The sequence below is a fragment of the Vidua chalybeata genome, chromosome 2, assembly GCF_026979565.1.
Source record: "Vidua chalybeata isolate OUT-0048 chromosome 2, bVidCha1 merged haplotype, whole genome shotgun sequence".
NCBI lineage: Eukaryota > Metazoa > Chordata > Aves > Passeriformes > Viduidae > Vidua > Vidua chalybeata.
Window position 1 is genome coordinate 73,822,658 of NC_071531.1, and position 21,831 is coordinate 73,844,488.

Here is a 21,831-nt window from a genome sequence, read left to right on the forward strand (position 1 = left end):
CTTCTGAGCAATGCCTGGTCTTCTTTGTACACCTTCACTACTGCTCATCCAGTCCAGAGGTTACACATTGCACATGTAACAACAGCCAGGTGGCTTAATAGACCTAGACCAGGCCAAAAGCACAACAACTGAAATCTAGTTGCTTCAATTTCAGTGGATCATCAAATATCTTATCCTTCCACCTAATTTCTGGTTTTCAAGAAATGTACCAAAATACAATGTATTTGATACTTCCACAATTCTGTCAAATCAGACTGGCTTGGACAAGCTCAGAAATTATTAATGGGAGGCATAGGCAAGATACTGTAAGAGCTTCATTTCCTCACAAAATCAGGTTAAAACTTCTCTGATAATGGATTTGATTCTTTGCTCTATTCAAAGATCACTTAAGATAAGCCTTAGACAAAGACTTCAATACAAGATAAAGGGGTCAAAGAAGGTTTTAACTTGCATGATGACTGCCAAGAAGTTTTTGTTGAAGCCTAAATTTAGGCAGGAGGATAGCAAATACCTCTTATATTTGGCTGTGCTTTTATATCTGCAGCAGGAAGAAGCTGTATTGTTGGAATCGCTATGGTGATTGCATACCAGTTGATAATCTCTTGCACTCCAGAAGTCTTGATTATTAAATTCAGACCAATTAAAATGGTGTTAGGCACATTCTATTCTAGTAGTTCTGACACAGAAAGCTATCTGGCTCAAAAAATAAGTAAAATTGACATTTAGATTTGATAAAGTCTCTTGTTTAAAAGGAAGATGATGCTGAAATTGAATAATTTAAAACTGTAATTCCATTTTTAATTAGTTTCTTAAGGAAAAGTTCTGCACTTCCCAGCAGAAGGTACAGTTAACCACTTCAATGTCATAAAAATGCCATAAATAACTAAGAATTTGTCAAGAATAAAACACTGCAGCTTGAACAGTTTTGCAAGGATTGGAATTTTAACCTCCAACCTGATGTCTCCATAGTAATATCAAGAAAGGAGAATTGAAATTCAAGTTTATTTTTACTCTACACACCACAGCTTTTGTCACAAACCTCTTAGAAAATGAATTGTGCATATTTCACCATCTTGTCTCTCTGTAGACAGATGGATATATCTAAAAGGCTCAAATTTTACAAAAATAGCTCATGATTTTTGAATACCCAGTTCTCTTTTGTATTATGGGAGTATTTTGTGTATTTTGCACACCCAGACAGCCTTGTTGGTCCATGTTGGATTAGGTCCAGTTTTCAAAGAAGAACTTCAACAGTATCCATTGATGCACATGGGCAACTCTATATATCTCCAAGTCACACAGAAGTGTCACTGAAGTACCTGTATATGTTTTAGAAACCTACACCACGATGTTGAGTTGTGGGATTTTGAGATAGAATGAAGTTTCCAAATCCTGTCTTTTGTGAGAATTCAAAGCTTTTAAGGAAACCAGTCCTTCTGCTAGTACATTTGATCACCTGCAGTGCACCAACCCTGTCCACAAAGAAAGAGGAAATAAATTTTATTTGATTTTTAAAAGTAGGAAAGTATTTCTCTAATTTAATTCTATTTAAATGTTGAAATGGTACACAAAGGTAGGACTTCAGTCTCAAAGAGGTGATAGACTGCTTCTCAGATCCTTCAGACCCCCCACCTCCACCTTCAGTACCACATGGGAGATGGAAAAATAGAGGGCTGCATGTTTAGCACAGTGAAGAATAAATTCTGAACCAGCTGCTTACATTCTTTCAGACTTCATCTGCATTAGCAGCAAGCCAGTGTTCTGGAATTGTGTGCAGCTGGCCAGAATCCATACATGGGTTCTGCAGAGACAGTTTTTTAGATTCTTTACACTGGTGTGAGGTTTGCCCCCAGCCCAGATGCTTTGCCTTTTCAGGTGTTATTCAAAAGATGAGTTATTCCTCATGTAGGCTATATATATATGCTAAGCTTGCAAATCACATCAGGGACTCTTTTCAGTTCTGGAAAGAATATAGGAAGTTGTCTTTCCTTGATAGCTGTTGTTCTAAAGCATGTTTTGTCCTTAAGCAATTATGCCATATCCCTAAAAGCTAATTTGTTTCTAGCTTACAATCTCAGAGCTGTACACTGAAAGACTTCATTGTTTCTGATACAAATAATAGCTTTCATTGCAATTCCTTATTCTGCAGTTGTCCACTGTGTTTATGTTTTCCCCAGATATTTGTTGCCATAGGGCATAAGTCACTCTCAAGTGAAATTTTTCGTAAAGTATATGGCAAGTTATTGACAGAGGGATTTCCTGAGCCCCACTCACAAAATTATTCTTATAACTGTGATATTGTTTTGGAATTCCAGAATTACAGTGCTACACACAGAAATTTCAGCAGGAGGTATTACAGATACTGCAAAATTTACACCGTTTGAATCTGGAAGGTCTGCGTTGTGTTAGTATGCCTAAAGCAGAATTGAGGCAGCTGGTTTAAGGTCCCTGTGACAGAGAGCTGCTGGCTGAGAAGATCACCACCCCTATGCAGTTTTCTACTGCCCCTGCTGCATGAGGCTGTGGTATCCACAGTACAGGATGGACCTATTGGCATTCAGAGCCAAATGTTGTCAAACAACAACCATCAACACATTTTACTGGAGGCTGCTTGGCTACAAACTAAGGCATCTGAGAAGCAGAACTAATAGGCTTCTACTTCTTCACATAGGAACATAGGATATGTTCTTCCTGGCAGAGATGTAGATGCACAGTTGAGAGCAGTAACTCTTAGGTAGTTTGGATAAATCTGAAAAGCACTGCGAGTCAAAGGTGCAACACTGTCTCAGGAGCTTAATGAAAGTTATCTTGCCACCCCTTGGCCATAGCAGAATTCAGTTGCAGACTAGGAAAACAGTAAGTTGTTAGGTTTAATTTCATTCAGTATCTTTAGTGAGACTAACCTTGGTCTCATAGTCCTGTCTGGACCTTTCTATGCAGCCAGGAGCAGAATTGATACTGCCTGAGATCCAGATGGCAGATTTGCCTTCAAGACCAGCCTCTTTTCCTGTAGCAAATGCTCTCTGTTGTACAGTAAACCACATTTAAATTTGTAGTTTGACAGCAGCAGAAATGCTAGAAGCCCCCTGGTTTCATTTACAAAAACTGATACAACCTCTCCATCTTTTGAGCAATTTCCTGTGATGCACTGTCGTGTGTCTAGAGACATCCTTACCTAAGACAGGAACAGAACTCAGTGACTGTTTTATTTTGTAATTTATAAAAACCTATGTATTTTGATTGTAAAATGATGCAGAGGGTAAGATTTAGGAGGAAAGTATAGGACCGTACAGATTTCATATTATAATAAAACAGAATTTCAAACACCTACACTTTAAGTCTTTGTAATCCAGCAGACAAATACAGAAAGGACTGCTGAGAAAAGTAACTGCAAAAAATTACATAGGGTGTGTGCCAATGGAGAAAAAAGTAAAGATATAACCTCAAGTATGTAATTAAAAGTAGCAGGATTATATGTGAAAGAGTTGAATATTAAGAGAAACACTTTGACAGAGTAAGTTATCAGTGTTACTGCTTGCAATGAATAGGCAATGAAGCAGTGTCTTAAGAGAAATTACTTGATTGCAGATGGGACATTTTTGAAACTAGACCAAACAAAAATACAAACACCAATTGGGAGGAAGTGTATTCTGCGTGGGAGGTAAACTAGGTGAGGTGAACAGAGTGAGGTGATAAAGTAAAAAGTGTAAGAAATAGAAAATACTTATAAATAAAGCACTTCTGTATCTTTGCGGATGAAAAATGTTACAGGAACATAAACCAATGGTATTTACTTTTTTAACAGATGGACCAAAGAAGCCATCAAAAGATGACACATAGAAATCTACAAAATGTGGAGGCTTTTTTCTTCTTCCTCTTTTTTTTTTTTTTTTTAATTGAAGCAAACTGAACTAGGCTAATTGATGCTATTCAGACACAGTACAAGGGATTGACACCTCACAGTACCAAGCTATAGAAGACAGCAAGAACTTTATGAAAGTAGTGAGGAGAGGCTCAGGAAACTCTGGTCCCCACTAGGAAACTGCTAAGTCTTAAAAAATTAAAAAAAAAAAAAAAAAAAGTACAAAAGGATAGGATTGACCTTAATATATGAAGTTGTTGGCCAATAATTTGCAGGTGACTTAGTGCATAGGTGAAGCTGTAGCATGTTGCTTAGTCTTTCTCAGTTTTCAGCATTTTTATTCATATTAAGGATTCAAAATGTAGATACACATATGGGCCAGACCAGGATCTGTCTTACCTCATATTTGAAAAACATTCTATCTTCTGTCTTATGTGCTACAGGTATCAAATCTGAACCAAGGGGGTGTGAGAATTCTGTGTCTATCAGAATGCTGGTGTTGGAGATGCAGTACATAATAAAAAAATAAGTGCTGGGGGCTATGGTGTGTTGGAAATGCATAACTCCTGCATCTCCCAACAACAAGAAACTACATGAAGGGACCAAACATGCCACACAGCTCCGTACAGTTCTTCCTGGACATGCTGAGAGACTTTCAGATAGCATCAGGGACTTTCAGATATTGTGAGCCTTCTTAGACCTAGCTCATCAATATAGACAGGTACCTTACCTGATAATTAAGAATTGATTGTGAATCCTGCCCTTGTTGGCATCACTGTGTCTGGAATCCTTTTTTTTGTGAGCTCTTCTGTGCAGGGGAACTATTTGTTTATTGCAAACTGCCTCTCACAAAGCTGTGGCAGTTTGACAGAATAGGACATTAGTGGAGGAAAAGTAGCACTTAACTTTAACTGTTTTGTGTCAGTAAGTTATCAGCCAACACCAATAATTTACCATCATTCTGCACTAATTTAGGTATCTGCAGAGAAACATTAAGGAAAAATCCATTAAGGAAATTTTACAAGATATCAAATAAGTTAAAGATCCAGGAACAGAAGGCAGCCTAAATTTCACTTATGATACACCAGGTGTCTTTGGACTTGTTATCTGCGAGATAGTTACAATAATAGCACTAACAATACATCACTATGCTAGATATAGACAGAAATATTTTCTCTTAACGATGCCTCTTAACAATATTCCATGTTCTCCTAGGTTTGCACCATTCCATCCCAGCCTCCTCAGCCTACTGTTGTTCCAAAGCCAGTTCAGTCTGTCATCCATGTTCCATTGCAACCAAGCTGTCCAGGCCGAGGCAAGATGGCAAAGCTCATCAATCCAGAAGAGATGACATCCAGGGATTATTACTTTGATTCCTATGCTCACTTTGGGATTCATGAGGTAACCTTTATTTTTGTTTCAGCAATTGTTAAATAACTAACAATATAATAATTCTCATTAGTTCTTTTATTTTTTACTTCCTTATCTGTATCCCACTTGCTCATGATTATATTCCTCTGCCTTTCCTCAGACAATTGTGTAGTCTGGTTAAGTGCCAAAGATATCATCACTTCTCTAGAGACTTGTACTCAAAACCTCTGTCCCACTTAGATTTTTATTGTAGCTGTCCATGCAGAGGTGAATTTCACAAGTGCACCAATGCAGTGCATTTATGAAGGCTGCAAATCAGCCCAGCCACAACCTTGGGCACTCCCTTATTGCTAAGCTGGGGATTTTGTTCTGATGCATGTTTGAGCACAGACATCAGCAGAACAGTTGCTCAGCTGACATGAGAAACCAAAGAGTTTCTTGACTCCCGGCATGTAACTTGAATGCACAGGCTGCATTGATGGGAACATTAAGCCAAATCACCTCCATTAAATACACTCCTGGAAAGAATTTGAAATACTTGATGGATCATTTACTATCAAAATATTGACTGTAGATGAGTCCTAAAGAAGTCAGTGATACCTTGCCCTGCTGATATTTTTGTGACACAAGAGGATGAGATCTTTAAGAGTAGGATGCAAAAAAAGCAAATGTGAAATGACTAAGTGCACTCCTCACAAACAGTGTAACAAACAATATATATTTCCATTACTCTAGTAATTGTTTGTGGGGTGTAAACATAGAAGATTTCTATCTGCCAATAACATCTTGCCATTGTAGCATTCAGAAATTCAGTCCAAGAATGGGAGAAGATAGAGAAACAACTGAGTGGGAAGGAGACCTAGGAGAAATGTTGAAGACATATCAGAGACCATAAATCAAATGGAGCTCCTGATGGAAGGATACAGCCATGTAGGTCTCAGGGAGTGCAAAGAGCTTCTTGCTGAGGCTGGGAAGTTTCCTCCTTGCCTGCAGGAGGTGTGCACTGTAAAAGATCTGTGTCAACAAGTAAAGGAGCTGCTAGAGGAGGTTGGCAGACTTTGAAGCATCAGGGCCATGAGGAAGAGACTGACTGGATCTTGTCTGAGAGCATGAAGGTACAAGACCCTAAAACCCCAGCCATAGTGAAAGGAGAGGCAGTCAGTCTGTACTTACCATGTTTGGAAGTGGGGACTCCTCTGATGGTGAAGACTGGAAATTTGTGCCTGCTGGGAGCAGGAGGGAGTCTCTGGATCCACCTGCAGATCTCTGGCTACAGAATAGGGTCAGTGTCTTCATTGTAGCTGAGAGGCAGGAACTTCTGTCCATAAAACCTCCAGAACCCGTGGGCTCTGAGCCAGGCAGAAGCACTGGGAGCAAGTGACAAGTGATAGCTGCAAAGGCTCTCACCTGCAGGATACAGAGGCCCCCATCTGCTGACAAGACCTTCTGCCAAAGCATTTGGATCTGGGACATTGTGGAGAGACTGCTAACATTTGTCCATCCCTTAGACCAGCCCTTAGAGCCTGCTGCTGTTCTGCATGAGCACCAGTGAGACCATGGGGCATAGAAAGTCTCACTGGGCAGCTCTCAGAATGATGATCAGGAGCAAGGTGTGCCAGTGGATTTTTGCCTCAATTTCAACAGCACAAAAAAGGACTTGAGGAGAAGTGTTACCACGGGTCCACAGTTGATAAGTTTTTGGTTTTTATATCTATGGGACCCTCTTTGAAGATTGAGGTCTGCTAGGAAGACATGAATCCACCTGAAAAAACAGGCCAAAAGGCATCAGTATTGACACCTGGGGAAATACTACTAGTGACTGGCCTCCAGATGGACTTTGTGCTGCTCATTACAACATTTTTGGAGCAGCAGTTCAGTCAGTTCTCAGCCCACTGCACTGACCGTTTATGCAGTCCATAGTTCATCCATTTTTCAATGAGGATGTTATGGGAAAAAATGTTGAGAATTTTGAAAAAAATCAAGATTAAAAACATTCCTCTTCCTCATTCCCCTTCCCTCATCCACAAAGCCTATTATTTCACCATAGAAAGATACCAAGTGCTCAGTCATCTCCAAATCCATGCTGAACACTCCCAGTCACCTTCTTGTTCTTCATATGTGTGGAAAGAGTTTCCATGAGGGTGTACACACACCTTTCCAGTGGTGATGGACTGCTCTTTGCCTGGTACCAAACCATGCTTTATGATAAAAGTTGCCTTTTATTCATCTGCAGTTACTGAGCACACACGGTGTCCTGCCAAGACAGGCAAGTAAGCAGCTGGTAGGTGTAACAATCCAGATCTAGTTCATGACTGCCTCAGACTGCTGGGCAGTGAACAGATCCTTTTCATCCTGAAATTGAAAAACTCATTTGTCTACTTGTTCAAACTATGAAATTAGGCAATAGTATAAGCAAACCTTCAGCCTTCCAGACATAACAGGGTAATTTTCAGAAAACTAAAGTCTGTGTTGAATGGTCTACAATTCTCTTAAGAATGGCACCTGGGTCTTGAACTGGGTCCTTTTCATTGATACAGTTTGACTGATGCATGTACAAGAGAAAGCAAGGTATCAATGGAATTAAATGCATGTACTGCTGCTATCAGTGCATCAAAAATCAACACCTAACAATGGCATCTCAAACTAGTGAGACAGTAGTCTAGGTGATTCATTAATATCTTCTGGAAATTGATCAGATAAATAAGTGGAAAGAGCAGTGAGGGAGGACCTTACAATACAGGATTTCTAACCTCTGCTATGGACTTCTGCCTCACATGGGCAAGGCTGTCAAGCCTGCTGTTGTATAATGTCTTCTGGAATTTCTTTTCTGTTCAAAGAGGAACCTCAGAAGGTCCCTCCACTGAGGCTCTGGGTTGTGCATGATTTAGGAGGAAAGGAATGTTTGGATTTCTGTATGGCTTCTGTCTATTCCCAGAGCAGTGCTGTGGTTAGATTACATTCTGCTTGTTGATTGTAACAGTGAAGTAATAGCACAATAAAATTATACAAGGGACATCATGCCGCTTCTTAATAATTCAGCTCTAAGTAGTTGGCGTTTTACAGTTGCTTTGATGTGTGCACCCCAAAGAACTTGAGAAACCCTTCATGTTGTGTGTTAATAATGCTTAAATGACAGCAAGGGAAAGCATTCAGCAGCAGTGTGAAAGGCATATAAGCATTTCAAATAGTGACACAATCCTTTTATTTTCATCACAGGAAATGTTAAAAGATGAAGTGCGCACATTAACCTATAGAAACTCAATGTATCACAATAAACATGTTTTTAAAGATAAGATTGTCCTCGATGTTGGAAGTGGCACGGGAATCCTCTCCATGTTTGCTGCAAAGGCAGGAGCCAAGAAGGTATATGGGGTAAGAAGACTTTCTCTCACATTTTGAATTTGTTTGTGCATTTTGCCTGACAATTTGGCTTCATGATTTACCGTTTCATATTTGTCTTGGTTTGAAATTCTACTCTCCAAACTCATCTATGGCTTGGTTTATGGTGACTTCAGTGCAGTTCTGTTGTATTCTATGACTTGCACTATTGCACCTTTTCCAAATGGGGATGTAAATATCTTTCCAAATGTGGAACCTTTGGTGTTCTGATACATATTCACATTTCTTCTTGGCTGAAAAAAATGTTAAAGAGACTCACTCCTACTCAGAGGGGTTAAGGGAACTATCTTGCTTTTTAAATTTTCAGGGTCTGCAACTTTGTAGTCTTGGAAATACATTTTCTTAATACACTTTTCCCTGCATATTACAACTCAGCAAATTGTGCAAGAAAGCATGTGCATGTTTTCTGTGCCAACAATAACACTTTTCAGAGGCAGAAGGAAATTATTACCTTAAATACATTGAACTTTAAGAGCATGAATGTGCTGTTCTCTGAAGAGAAGTCATTACAGAGAGCATAGATTTGCTTACTAAGTATATTCAAACTTATTTGTACTGATTCTAAAATGACAAGTGAAGTTTCTTTTTGCTTTGGACTTCTGTTTGCCCTGAAGACACAATGCAACACAGAAAAGGGGAAATAGATCCTTTTCCTCAGTGTACTTCAACAAAATTGTTTACTAAAACTTAATTGGGTACATCTGTGCATTTGAAGACACTGATGTCACTAAGTACCCAAACTGTGTGTCTTTATTACTGGTAATGATACATGAAATGCCATTTCAATTCTCAGGCTTATATTTTCAAAATCCACTGTAACTTCCAAGTATCTCATTTGAATATCGGGCTAGAGTGTGGAACTCTACATAGCTGAAATCAAAAGGTGCTGGAAAAAGTTTTGGCGTTTAAGCCCGAGATAGGCAGCTGGAATGTATTTTCTTGTAAAGCAAGTATTGCTTACTAATATGATTTATTATCTCAAAGCCTCAGGGAGGATAAACCAGCAGCTTTCTGTGATGCAGAAATGCAGGTCTCATGCAAAGATGTTGCAGTGCTCTAGAAGTATAAGCATATACAAAATGATGGTGATGTGCTCCCACCTTCCCATCTCTCAGATCCCTGGCCATATGGTCTTCCTCCCTCCCTTGTGTTGGCACTGGTGCTTATCTGATTCTACAGTGAGCCAGCTCACTGGCAGAAAATTCATCAAGTAAAAGAAAAGTAAATACTTTCCCACATTTGTTGTTGTTGTGAGGTTTTTTTGTTTGGGTTTTGGTTTTTTTTTTTTTTTTTCCCCCTTTGGACTTCTTTAGAGTTCAGGCTTTACCTCAGGACTTTATAAAGCTCAGTGGCACACCAGTGCCAGCTCACCGATGGACTGTTCATCGCTGAAGCTGGTGGGTGTGCTATCCATGGAACTTAGCTCTCAGAGGAACTCCCTTAGGTGTGAAACTCTTCTGCTACAGCCAAAGAATTTCAAACCTTCTTGTCAGATGAGCTGTCTCACCGTGAACGCTGTACACAGCAAGCTGCAGAGTGGATTTGTGTTGGACAAGCAGCCATTTCAGACCTAGCAGTGACAATCGTATAGTCAAATTGAGAATTTATGGTCATATTTGCCGTTGGAAACTGTGAGTGTTCCATTTAAAAAGCAAACATTTGCCATGAGTTATTACACAGAGCTGCGATGTTCCAGTTCCTTCTCTACAGCTGAATGTGATTTTTCAAATAGCATGATGTAGGTAGGAACTGTTGACAAATGCAGAATGTTGGTATTTTGACTACAGAAATCACTCTCCTCTTACTCACACCTTCTCTCTTTGGGTTCAAATTCATCCACTACTCTGTCTGGTTCTTCTTATCCCTTCTTATTTACTGTTGGAACTTATTCCTTGCCACTACCTAAGCCAACAGCTAGAATTATCTATAGGTCTTCAAGAGATGTAAATCATAGAATCATTAACTTAAAGCTGTATCAAGTTGGCCAAGGACATGTCCAGTCCAATTTGGAAAATCTCCAAGCATAGAGACTCTAAATACTCTCTCAGCACCTATTCCAGGCCTACAATCAGCAGGAATTTCCCTTGCCACAACTCAGGATTACTGACTTTTGTCTTGTCCCTGTGCATTTCAGAAAAGAGTTTGACTTTACTTTCTTTGCAAGCCCTTTTAGGATACTTTTAGATTGTTGTTGGATTCGGGGGGGGCGGGGGGTGGAGGGGGAATCTCTTCTACAACCTGAATAGAACCAGACCCCTCCTTTTCTCTTCTTTCTTCACCTGCTCTGAGCCCTAACTCTTGTGGGAGGGTACCAATGTGCCATGCAGTGATGTTCATCTAACAGGGGAGCTGTTGTAAGAAATGTAGAGATAGAATTGACACATACCTCTTGGTGCTTGGGAGGGGTCAGTGAGGGACACAAAAATACATAAAATATCCCTTGAAGCCTTGGTTCATCTGCTGCATTTAGTCATACAAAATTCAGGACAGTCACTGCAGTAGAACTATCTGAATTCCATGGTATTTTCAGATAAACAAGACAGTGCAGGGAAGGAGTTAAACAGACACAGAAAATGAAGGCTAATGTTAGAAGTCAGCTGCTTTGTATAAAAAGGTGGTGATGAGGACACAGCCCAGGGGGAATCTGGGGATCTTGTGACTGTTTCAGTAAGAGATCACAGTAAGTGAGGAGACATTTGCAGCAGTAGATTGAAGACTGAGAAGTAAAATGAAAGCAGAGGTGAATATACACACACAGAACCAGACACAGCTGAAGCAATTCAAGGGTCCATGCTGGGACCACTGCTATTTAAGATCTCCATTAAGGACAATAGATAGTGGGATTGACTTCACCCTCAGCAAGTTTGCAGATGACACAAAACTGCTTTGTGCAGCTGATATACTTGAGGGAAAATAGGACACACAGAGGAATCTTGTCAGGCTTGAGGAGTGGGCCTGTGTGAACCTCGTGATTTTCAACATGGCCAAGAACAGGATCCTTCACTTGAATCAGGGCAATCCTTTGAAGATCTCTTCAAGCCCAAACCATCCTATGATTCTGTGATTATAAACTCAGGTACAGACTTATTTTATTGGAGTGTGTGCTTTTCATAAAATCCAAATGCTTTGCAAAATAGGACAGATTTGAGCAGATCATTGACTTGAAAGAAAACTGAGAAAAAAAACCTGACAACACCATTTTTCCCTCTATTTCTTCATCTGCAGAATTCAGTTTTATTTTTTCTGAAATTAGTTGCTTTTTAAAATAAAATTAAACCACAGTATAGAGTCCAAGACAAAATGCAGATGAACAGCTTTGGCCACCCCAAAGCAGGCTTATTTTCTGAAATACATATTCCTTCATGAAACATTTAAATGTTGGGGTTTTTTATTCTTTTGCCTCTTTGCATCTGAAGCAGATTTTTGGAAACTTGTTGTCATTCATGAGAGAGAACTTTTTATTTCTTTGCACCTTGTTCTTTAGAAAGTTTGGAAAGCAACCTCCAAACACCTACCTACGCCTGCTTTATTTAAAAACCATCCAAAATGGGCAATGGATTTGAAAATACCAGACAGATGTGAATAAAGACAGGGAAAATTAGTATAATGGCGATAACTATAGACAGGGCATACAGTCTATATGGTTTACAGTAAGGGAAGAACCTGGATGGAGCAAAAGGATGGCCCTCACCCCAAACAATTTCTTCCTTGAACTCTCTGGACTGGCACTCAGGTGTTCCTTTCCACAAGCCAGTTTTGGTTTATGTTCAGGCCATTGAGCCAGACATTTTAGGAATGGTTTACATCCACAGGCAAGCTAAGCAGAATCAATGTGCTCCAATGGGGACTGGGGTTAATATTATGACTGCTATTATGTCTGTTTCATGCGCAATATAAAAAGAATAAAGGATTTGTGTGTCCTTGTATCTGCTGTCCTGCCATCTGTGAGTGCTGTCACAGAGGTCAAGCACAATTTAGCTTTTAGAGATTAAATGGGATTCACTGGATATATAAACCACTTCATTAGAGATAATATAGTTCTATTTGACATTCCCACAGGGGAATTAGGGAGACAAGGATTATGCAAAGTAGTATCGTCTGTTTAATGCCAAATTTGGAAGAGGTAAATTAGGAACTGATTCACTGACTACAAGCAACTTTGGCCTTCATGATTTTCAAGGGGCACAAAACCCAGAGAGATTCATGGAATGTAGTTTTTCTCTAAAAGATATTAAAGTTCATTGCAAACATGCTTTTATGCTAGTACATAGATTTTACCAAGTTTAAGGGCAAATCTAAAGGATTCACTCTGTAATTATCTTCCTAGAAAAAGCACAGAACTGGTCAGAGAAAAAGCCATGCGTATCTGGATGTTCTTTTAAATAGAAAATCTCAGTCCTTTCTTATATGCTAAATGACTGCATTCTTTTGGAATAGCAGCTTTTCTAAAGAATATAGATTTTTCACATAGAAAACAATTGCTTCTTGGCATAGATTGGTATTGGCATATTTGAATTTTAGTATTATTCACAAAGTTTGAATGTATTTTGTTTTAAAATACATATGGAAATGTAGCATCATCCTAATTCATTCAATTCAGCAGATTTTTGTGGGGGAGAAGGCAATATTCTAAAGTATCAGGAATAAATTAAATATAGTTAATAATGTACATTTTGTAGGTAGAACCTCTTTTTTCACATTTCAATAATTTTAAAAGCAATCTTTTCCACAAGAGCCACTTTAACTCAGACACAGACTACAATTTAAATATTAAAGTATCATTAATTATGATCCTCCCCACAGGTTTGATTTACTCTTTATCAATGGTTACATGCTCTGTAGAGTCTTTGCTGCCTTCAGTAAATAATTTTCATTCACGTAACTGAGCTCTCTAATAGACAAATTGCTCTTTATCTTGCTTTTCTTTTTTTTCCTTTTTTCCCTAGATTGAATGCTCAAGTATATCTGACTACTCAGAAAAAATTATCAAGGCCAACCACTTGGACAACAGTAAGACATATATAATTTTTTTTTTTCAGGAAAAAGAGAAGATAACAATTTTGCTTTTTCTGATTAATTTATGTTGTGTTTTACATGTAAATGGTAGTTTTGCAGAATTTACTCATGTACATACAAAACTAAACACCTCTTTCTAGGCACTACAACAATTCCTCACAGGAATTACTGTCACTTCTGTATTTATCAGAGACAAAAAAAAGGAAATAGAACTGATCAATGGGAAGTTTGGTTTAGCAAAGCAGAAGGAAGACCTTTTATTAGAACTGAACTTATAAAATTAATTCTGCCATTAGAATTCCACCTTCTCTCTTAAACAGAATAGAAATACAAACACACATACTGTCATTCAAATTGAAATAAGATTTAAAGCAAAATTTTTTCACTAAGTTTTCTGACTCCCCACTTTAAGAAAATACGTTTTTCAAAACCTTATCAAAACACACACACAAATGAAAATGTTTGAATCATAAAATAAAAATATCATATAAAACTTCTTTTTTGATTAAAAAGAAAGCTGATGAAATTTCCAAGTACATGGAAACTCTAAATTGGAAAAAAAAAAAACACAAAAAAAAAAAAAAAAAAAAAAAAAAAAACAACAAAAACCTAGATGTAACCACAAGCTACTGAAAACCCTTAGCACAAAATAATCCCCAGCAAGTTCTATTTCATGCTTTCAGTCCTCCTCCAAATCACAGCACTCAAGATATCTTTGTAACAACCTAAAAAATCAGTCTTTTTTTAACTGAGGCCATGAGACATCTCCTGTTTAAAAGTGCTTTTTTTGTGAAGAGCTTGCCTTTGCTGCAGAGCAGGTCATGGCTGGGCTGTACCAATGCCCCCACTGTCGGCTGTGTCTGCGCTGGTGCTCTGCCCACACATGCGCAGGAATGGGTTTCTGTTCTGGTTCAGATCTGCTCTAATTTTTATTGCTGTCACTGGCAGTTTGTGACTAACCCCGAGCTCTCTGGGAGGAATGTTTATTGTACACCACGGGCATTCAAGTGTTGTGGTGTGAAACAGCAGTGATGTGGGATACAAGGGGCCAGCCAGTATATGCAACTCTTGGTTCAGGAAAAGAAGGAAGCAAAGGACCAGAAAATACTCTTTCCACAAATGAGTAGGGATAAGGCACTAAAGCAGTGAGGTGTGACCTCTGTGGTTGTCCTGAACCTTGGATGCAGAGGCTGTGTGTTCCCAGAACGGCTTTCATTCGCTAGAGACACAAATAGCACACCGCAAATCAGTTTGTGTTTGGATTTCCAGCAGCAGGAATTGTGTGTGAAGGGACCATTGTCAGAATAAATTAGAAGGTTCCAGTGTTCTCCAGAAGGTGCAGAAGGTTTTTATCTCTGCTTTTTCCTCCCGTTTCAGCAAGGAGAAAGTCAGTGGGAAACTGTGGAGGCAGAAGCAGAGCCCCTTCCCTTTGGGAGGAGGCTTGGCAGGTGAGGTTCAGCAGTCTGCCTGACTGCAGTTTGGTCTGTAAACTGCACACCTGAACCAACATTTACACTTTCACACTCCACACTGACCCACATTTACTTCTATTTTAATGCAGCCAGGTACTGAGCCAAAGGATCTTGTTGCTCATGGAAATTTTCCTTTCCCACCCCCCCACCCCCAAATTTTTTGAGCAATGCAGACTCAGCAAAAGGGGCTGAACCAAGGGAAAACCCACTGCTTCCAGAACAGATACATGTAATCCATTGGGGGACAGCACGATCTGTCTCCACATGATGCATTATGAAGTGAAGGGAGGTGGGAGGAACCAGTGCTGCTGCTGATGCTTACACTGTGACTCTTCTAGGCGTAAAGAGGGGGCTTCAAAGTCAGGTGTGTCACTCTCTTAGCAGCTGTCAACAGTGCTAAAATTAATTCCAAAATAATTGGGGCAGTGAAAGTTCTTGGGAGAAAAGAGAACCAAAGATAACTCATGGTTGGAGCTTATAGACATGAAGAGTCTTCAGTATAACAAAAGACGAACTGTTGAATTACTAATTGTCAAAGAAATTAGTTTAAATAATGGCAAAAAGAATTCTGCTCTTTTCCAGTCAGGTTGCTCTTGTCAGCTGATACTTTGTGATACCAGTCTGAGTCAGAGTGTTCCAAATTTCTTAAGGGACCAGTCTGGATTAAAAATTTGCTATGCAAATAAAGTTTCCACATCTGGTTAGAGTAATACTAGTACTGCATGTATTTGGGAAAGACAAAACCTCCTTTTCCCTGGGCTGAGTTCTAAAAATCACTCAACCCTCACTTTCACATTCAGCCAGCTAACCTAGTTATAGCTAAATTATATTAAATTAAATTAAATTAAATCACCTTCATTTTTCTGAAACTGAATGTTGACCATTTCATCAATAAAAACTGCTACCATTAAAAATTACCATTAATTAAAAGTAGTGGAGTAATCTTAGTAATGGAAAGTAGAATATTCACCTTATTCCTAAGTTTCAAGTGCATCTGTTACCTTTTCAAGGAAGAATCCAGAACCATGGGACTTTATTCACTGCAACAAACAATAAAAACATGAGAGAAACACACACTGAAAATTATTTAGCACAAGCTGAAAATACATTTGTAAATAGGATTTTTTTTTTTTTTTTTGAGCAGGAATGATTGGTGACTTGTGTAGTGGTCCTAAAACAAAATTATTTGTTACAACTTAACTAAATATGGCCCAACATTCAAACATTAGTGTGTAAACCTGCAGGGATGTTTAAGGCTTCTAAGTGTATTCTTTGCTATACTTGGATACACTATACTATATCAGCTATACTAGTCAATGATCTAGAAATCTGCCAAATTCCAAAGGGCATTTTAAAATGAGATTATACAGGTAACCAGGTAAGGCCTGTTTTTCTGTTGTTTTTAGACATGGTGGGTTTTTTTTGTTTGGCCTTTGGATTTTGGGTTGGTGTTTTTTCTTTTCATACTGATACTAAAAATTCTATTTATTATACGTACTCTGAATAGTTTTTCAAAAGTGTGAAATGCATTGAGTCACATGGAGTCATGCTTTATGGACAGGCATTCAAGAAGAGAATCGTATTGAAAAGGTCAGCCTGACATTCACCAGTAAGGATCTTAGTCAGGTGTTTTATTATGTGAAACGTATTTCTTTGGATTCTCTTTTCAGTAATCACAATATTTAAAGGTAAAGTGGAAGAAGTTGAATTACCTGTGGATCAAGTAGACATCATCATCAGCGAGTGGATGGGTTACTGTCTGTTCTATGAGTCAATGTTAAACACAGTCATCTTCGCACGAGACAAGTGGCTGGTAGGTGCTCTGCATGTCGTGCTCCTTGCTGGAGCAGTCACCATTCATTTTCTGACTGCAAGCTTTCCCTTCCCTACTGTCGCCATAACGAGACACGGTCACATCTCCAAGTGCCATTTCTTAGGCTTTAACGAGGAGATAACAAAGGGAACCTCAGTGAAAGAGCTTTGCTTTTGATTAAGTGCTGGCCGGCCAAGTTTGCCTAGACACTGTCTAATGACATTGCCGCAGGCTCCACGGTTAGAGCTGGTGTGCAAATCTGAAGGAAAACAATAAAGGCATGCAAGGGGTGCTTGTCTGGTTTTTGTATGTGCAGTTCAAAATGTGATGTCTTTGTCAGGTGAATAGATTACGAGATCCATTTCCCCACAATTCATCAACAGAAACCTGGAGGGCTAATGTTTCCAGACCGAGCTGCTTTGTACGTGGTAGCAATTGAAGACAGACAGTACAAGGACTTCAAAATTCACTGTGAGTAAGCACCTGCCAGTAACACTTTCTGTGGTTATTTCCCTAAAATCTTTCATTTCCAGTAGCCTACTCTGATCTCTTTGCAGGCCAGAATTCCAGTATGAATGTGAACTCTGAGAAAATGTTGGTCTGCTGATAAATACAGGAAATTTGCAGTAATTTAAAGTGCACAAAGGAGAGATGCATGTATAAACTGATGAAGACTTTGCCTAGAGTTATATTAATGCCTTTAGCTATATTTAAAATGTGGATTAAATGAGATCTAGTTTTGTTGTTGTTTTGATAAAGATATAATCCATCATAACAGCCACAAAGCCCAGTAATATTCTTTTACCACTTAGGTCCTTATTTTTGTTTTTAACATAACAAAAACATAAAAGCAGTAAGATGCGAATTAATTGTACATGTGAAGAAATAAACCTAGAAAAAAATTATATCTCCATGATAGCCTGTCAAAAAGAAAAAATTCCACAACATGTATATCTTTTTAAAAAACATTTTATGCAAGAATTTTTAAATTAAAAATAAGGATCAGAAATTTAAATTTGACTTATATGTTCAACAAGGGTTTTAATTTGGGTTTTTTTAATACTTCATAGATGCATAAAATTGACTTTTCCTTTGCTTTTAAAATGTTGGAAGAGTTTCCTTGGTGATATCATTGAATAACTGGTGTTGTTAGTGACATCTACAAGTGACCTAGTCCAGGCTCCTGCTGTGCTCAAATTAACAAGTTTTACATTATTTCATTCTTCTTTTCCTTGCAACATTTTTTGATTTTATTTATTTTTCAGAGCTGGGCAGTTTCACTTAAAGGTATTTTCCATTATCCAAAAAAAAGAACGACAAAATTCCTAAGCAGATTTATTAACCAAAGATACATGTGAAAATTTGGGTTAAATTAGTGGGTTCAGACCATCTTTAAATAAAAATGCCTAACTCCTCATTCCTTGACTCTCACCTCCTCCCAGAAAAGAAGGCTTGGTGTTTTTGTAATCAAATTCAGTGCTAATACACAGAACTGCCAGTTGGTCAAAATTGCTATTTTGGGTCAAAAGCAAGCCCAGTGCAGTGGGGCGGTGACAAGAAGTCTCTGTAAGTGCCAGGGAGGATTATATCTGCTCCTCTAGCACAGCCTACATTTTTCTCCTCAGCTATGTGATGACCTTGACAGTTAAACTCCTTATAAAATGTACAGATTCAAAAGGATGTATGAGGTATCCGTTCTGTACAGAAATCAGAGCCATTTTGGCCTAAAATCTTTCATTTTGCTTTTGAACTCCTTCCTTTCTAGACCTTGAGTCTTTTTCTTTTCTCACAGACAATACATCTGTTTTCAAATTGTTTCATTTTGAGCCATGTGAAAAAATGTACAAAGACATTTTTCCCTCTTCTAAAATGTTGTTTTCCATTAAGACACTTTCTTTTCAGATTTCACCTCTGATTTCCCTTCCCCTTATATATATACCTTACTTTATATACCTTATATACCTTATATACCTTATATACCTTATATACCTTATATACCTTATATACCTTATATACCTTATATACTTTATATACCTTATATACCTTATATACCTCTGTGTCCTCAGTTATTTCCATCCCACTATCTATCTGCACCACCACCTTGTCTTTTCTTTCCATTTATAAATCCTTGATGTTGCTCCTTACCTTCCAATTTTTCATCTTTTTCTCTCTTAAGGAGTCTTGCCTTCATATGTGGTGTGGGGCTGAGCATTTTAAAGGGCGTTCAAGAACCATTATATTGATAAAGAAATAATGCAATAAGAGGTTTTTAAAAAAATTTAACTTCTGATTTTTTTAACTGTAGATTAGTGCCACAGAGTACTACTACAGTCAATTACTCTGATTTACTGCAAAATGTAAAACATATAATTTTATTTTTTACCTCACATGCCAGCTCTCTGCCTAAGACAGATTAGGCCACATATTTCAAACGTATCCCATGTGGGCTGAGGTGCAGTAAATTATGGAGGCCCCAAAAATAAATAAAAAATTAATAAGTTGTTTCTTCAAGGTTTCCTAGTTAATTTTTTTTGAGTAATCACATAAAAATATAGGACTTTTTTTAATGTAATCTGGAGTTCTCAAATGCTCATGATGCCTGAAACAAAAGTTTCAGCTCCCTGAAATGCTGAGAAACTCACAACCCAATAAAGAGATAATAAAGAGATATCAAATAATCGTTCGTGTCCATGTTTTTTCCAATTTAGGAATATGCAGATTTTTATATCACTTGACATTTTCAGTCATTCTCTTCTGGAAACCCCAGTAGCTCAAATGCTATGCTCTGAAAAAAAATGAGACATGTCAAATATGCTCACAAATGTGTTTATCTGTTTACTTTGTTTTTTGTTCAAGCCATTTTTAAAATACTCCCAGTATTCAGTTTATATTTTGAGATGAAGCACTGAATGGACCTTGACTTACATGCTTCATAAGACTTAAGATTTCACTTGTTTGAAGGTTCTTGTTTTCACTTTGTTAAGCAACCTTAAAAGCAAAGCCAGTGTACTTCTCCATTTTATAATGTACTCATTTTGTGCAAAAAATCCTCAACATGATAAGAAGCATCTATTGGAACAATCAGAGGAACAATTCAAATACAGAGGATTGGCATGGCTTTTAAATCTCTTCAAAGTGAACCTTCTGCTTTTCTGCCATGATGTATGTGCAGATTTAAACTTGGAGTCCCAACTATAGAAACACACCTACAATTCTACTCCTGCTAGTAATTTACTTGCTGAAACTAAAACTACTTAAATAAACAAAAGAGCTTGTAAACTGCCAATTGAGTGGCAATCTATGAGAGGGAAAAAAAAAAAAGAACCAAAACAAAACAAAAACCAACCAAAAACAAACAAAAAAAACCCCCAGTGCTCAGCCTGACATCAGATGATTTTGGGCAACAATCACAAGCCTCTAAAGCCACAAAAATCATTGACAAATCTCATATAAAGCAGTTTTGGAGACACCAAAAAATAAGTACCACTTGTTCAAAGATGTACTTTGAGGGTTTATTTTGCCAGAACTGCATGATCTGTAAAATGGCAATGATGACATAGACAGCTGGGGCAGGGAGCAAAGAGCTGAAGGGGACATCTGAAAATTAGGGGATGGTAGAAATTCTTTCAAAAGAAAAATGCTTTGAGAAACAAAAAATATTTTCTATTATTGCTGCTAACCTTGACAAATCCATTTGCACTGACAGGGTGGGAGAATGTGTACGGCTTTGACATGACCTGTATTAGGGATGTTGCCATGAAGGAGCCCTTGGTGGACATAGTAGATCCAAAGCAAGTGGTGACCAACGCCTGCTTAATAAAGGTTTGGTAATTCTGAATATACTTCATTGACTGTTGACAGCTAACTGCAGGGTTCTTTTGGGACCTGCTGCTTATGTTTTGGTACTGTCTTTGCATGCTTTGAAGCAGCTGCAGAAGCCATCATTGCAGAACGCTGCCACACTAAGAAGGAAAATTGTGCAGTTTTAAATTAGCCGGTTCTTGCATGTTTCACACGCTCAATGCTGTCACGTGACCTGAGCATGAACACTGATACCTTGATTTCTCACGGAATTCCCAAAAGCAAGATGCTCCTTGTGTCTCTACTCATCTGGTTACATCTGCAGGTTGTAACTCAAGATTCTTAGAAATTTTACATGTGCAAATAGTGGATGAAGAGAGACATGGTATATTTAGATATGAAATTGAATTGCCCTGCCTTTTTGCCAATTACTGATTGAGTGCTGCTGAGGAGAAGGGGTAAATGATTCTGTTTGCAGTAAGAAAGTCTGAAGCATCAGTTCTGAACTGATGATCAAATAAATAATTAACTCCAGAACAAGTGATCAGAATTTGATCTCAATTTTTTTTCTCTAACTTCCTAATTCTTAGCCTTATATAGAATGTAACTGTTTTCTCTCAGCCCAAACATCTGCACTCAGAGGTTTACTGATACCCTGCTCTACATGAGAAAGGTCACTAAACCCTGTTCACAAGATCATGTTAACAATGAAGGATCCGCCTGCAGGAACACTTGAAAGCTCTAAAATCTCCTTCATGTGAAGGAATCCTCCTCGTGTAGGACAACTGTCCTGGACAAGGCTGTCTGCATCAATAGTAGTGGTACTACCAGGTCCATGAAGCCAAGAGCTCATTTATCCCAAAGAATCAGTTCTAACTTTTCCCTTTCACTTTTTGCCAGTGAAAAACACAGCATTAAATATTCCCGTATGCAAAAGGGAAAGCCATGCCTCCAGTCTGCAAAACCTTTACTGAAAGCAGCAAAAAGGAACAGAAGCAGAAACTCTGCATGAGTACGTATGCATGCACAGTCCATCTGCACTGAGGGGAGCACATGGCTGTGCCTGAAAACAGCCTCAACCAGGGCAATTTGAAATT

At 38.3% G+C, this 21,831-nt stretch overlaps 1 protein-coding gene across 1 annotated transcript in view; it reads left to right on the forward strand.

Moving 5' to 3' along the window:
- Positions 1-21,831, forward strand: part of PRMT8 (protein arginine methyltransferase 8) — a 54,296-nt gene that overhangs the window by 23,258 nt on the left and 9,207 nt on the right. Inside the window, exons 2-7 of the mRNA XM_053935378.1 lie at positions 5,078-5,263; positions 8,450-8,605; positions 13,579-13,642; positions 16,791-16,933; positions 17,317-17,404; positions 20,640-20,755. Coding sequence (XP_053791353.1) covers positions 5,078-5,263; positions 8,450-8,605; positions 13,579-13,642; positions 16,791-16,933; positions 17,317-17,404; positions 20,640-20,755 — 753 coding nt within the window. The remainder of the gene's footprint in view (positions 1-5,077; positions 5,264-8,449; positions 8,606-13,578; positions 13,643-16,790; positions 16,934-17,316; positions 17,405-20,639; positions 20,756-21,831) is intronic.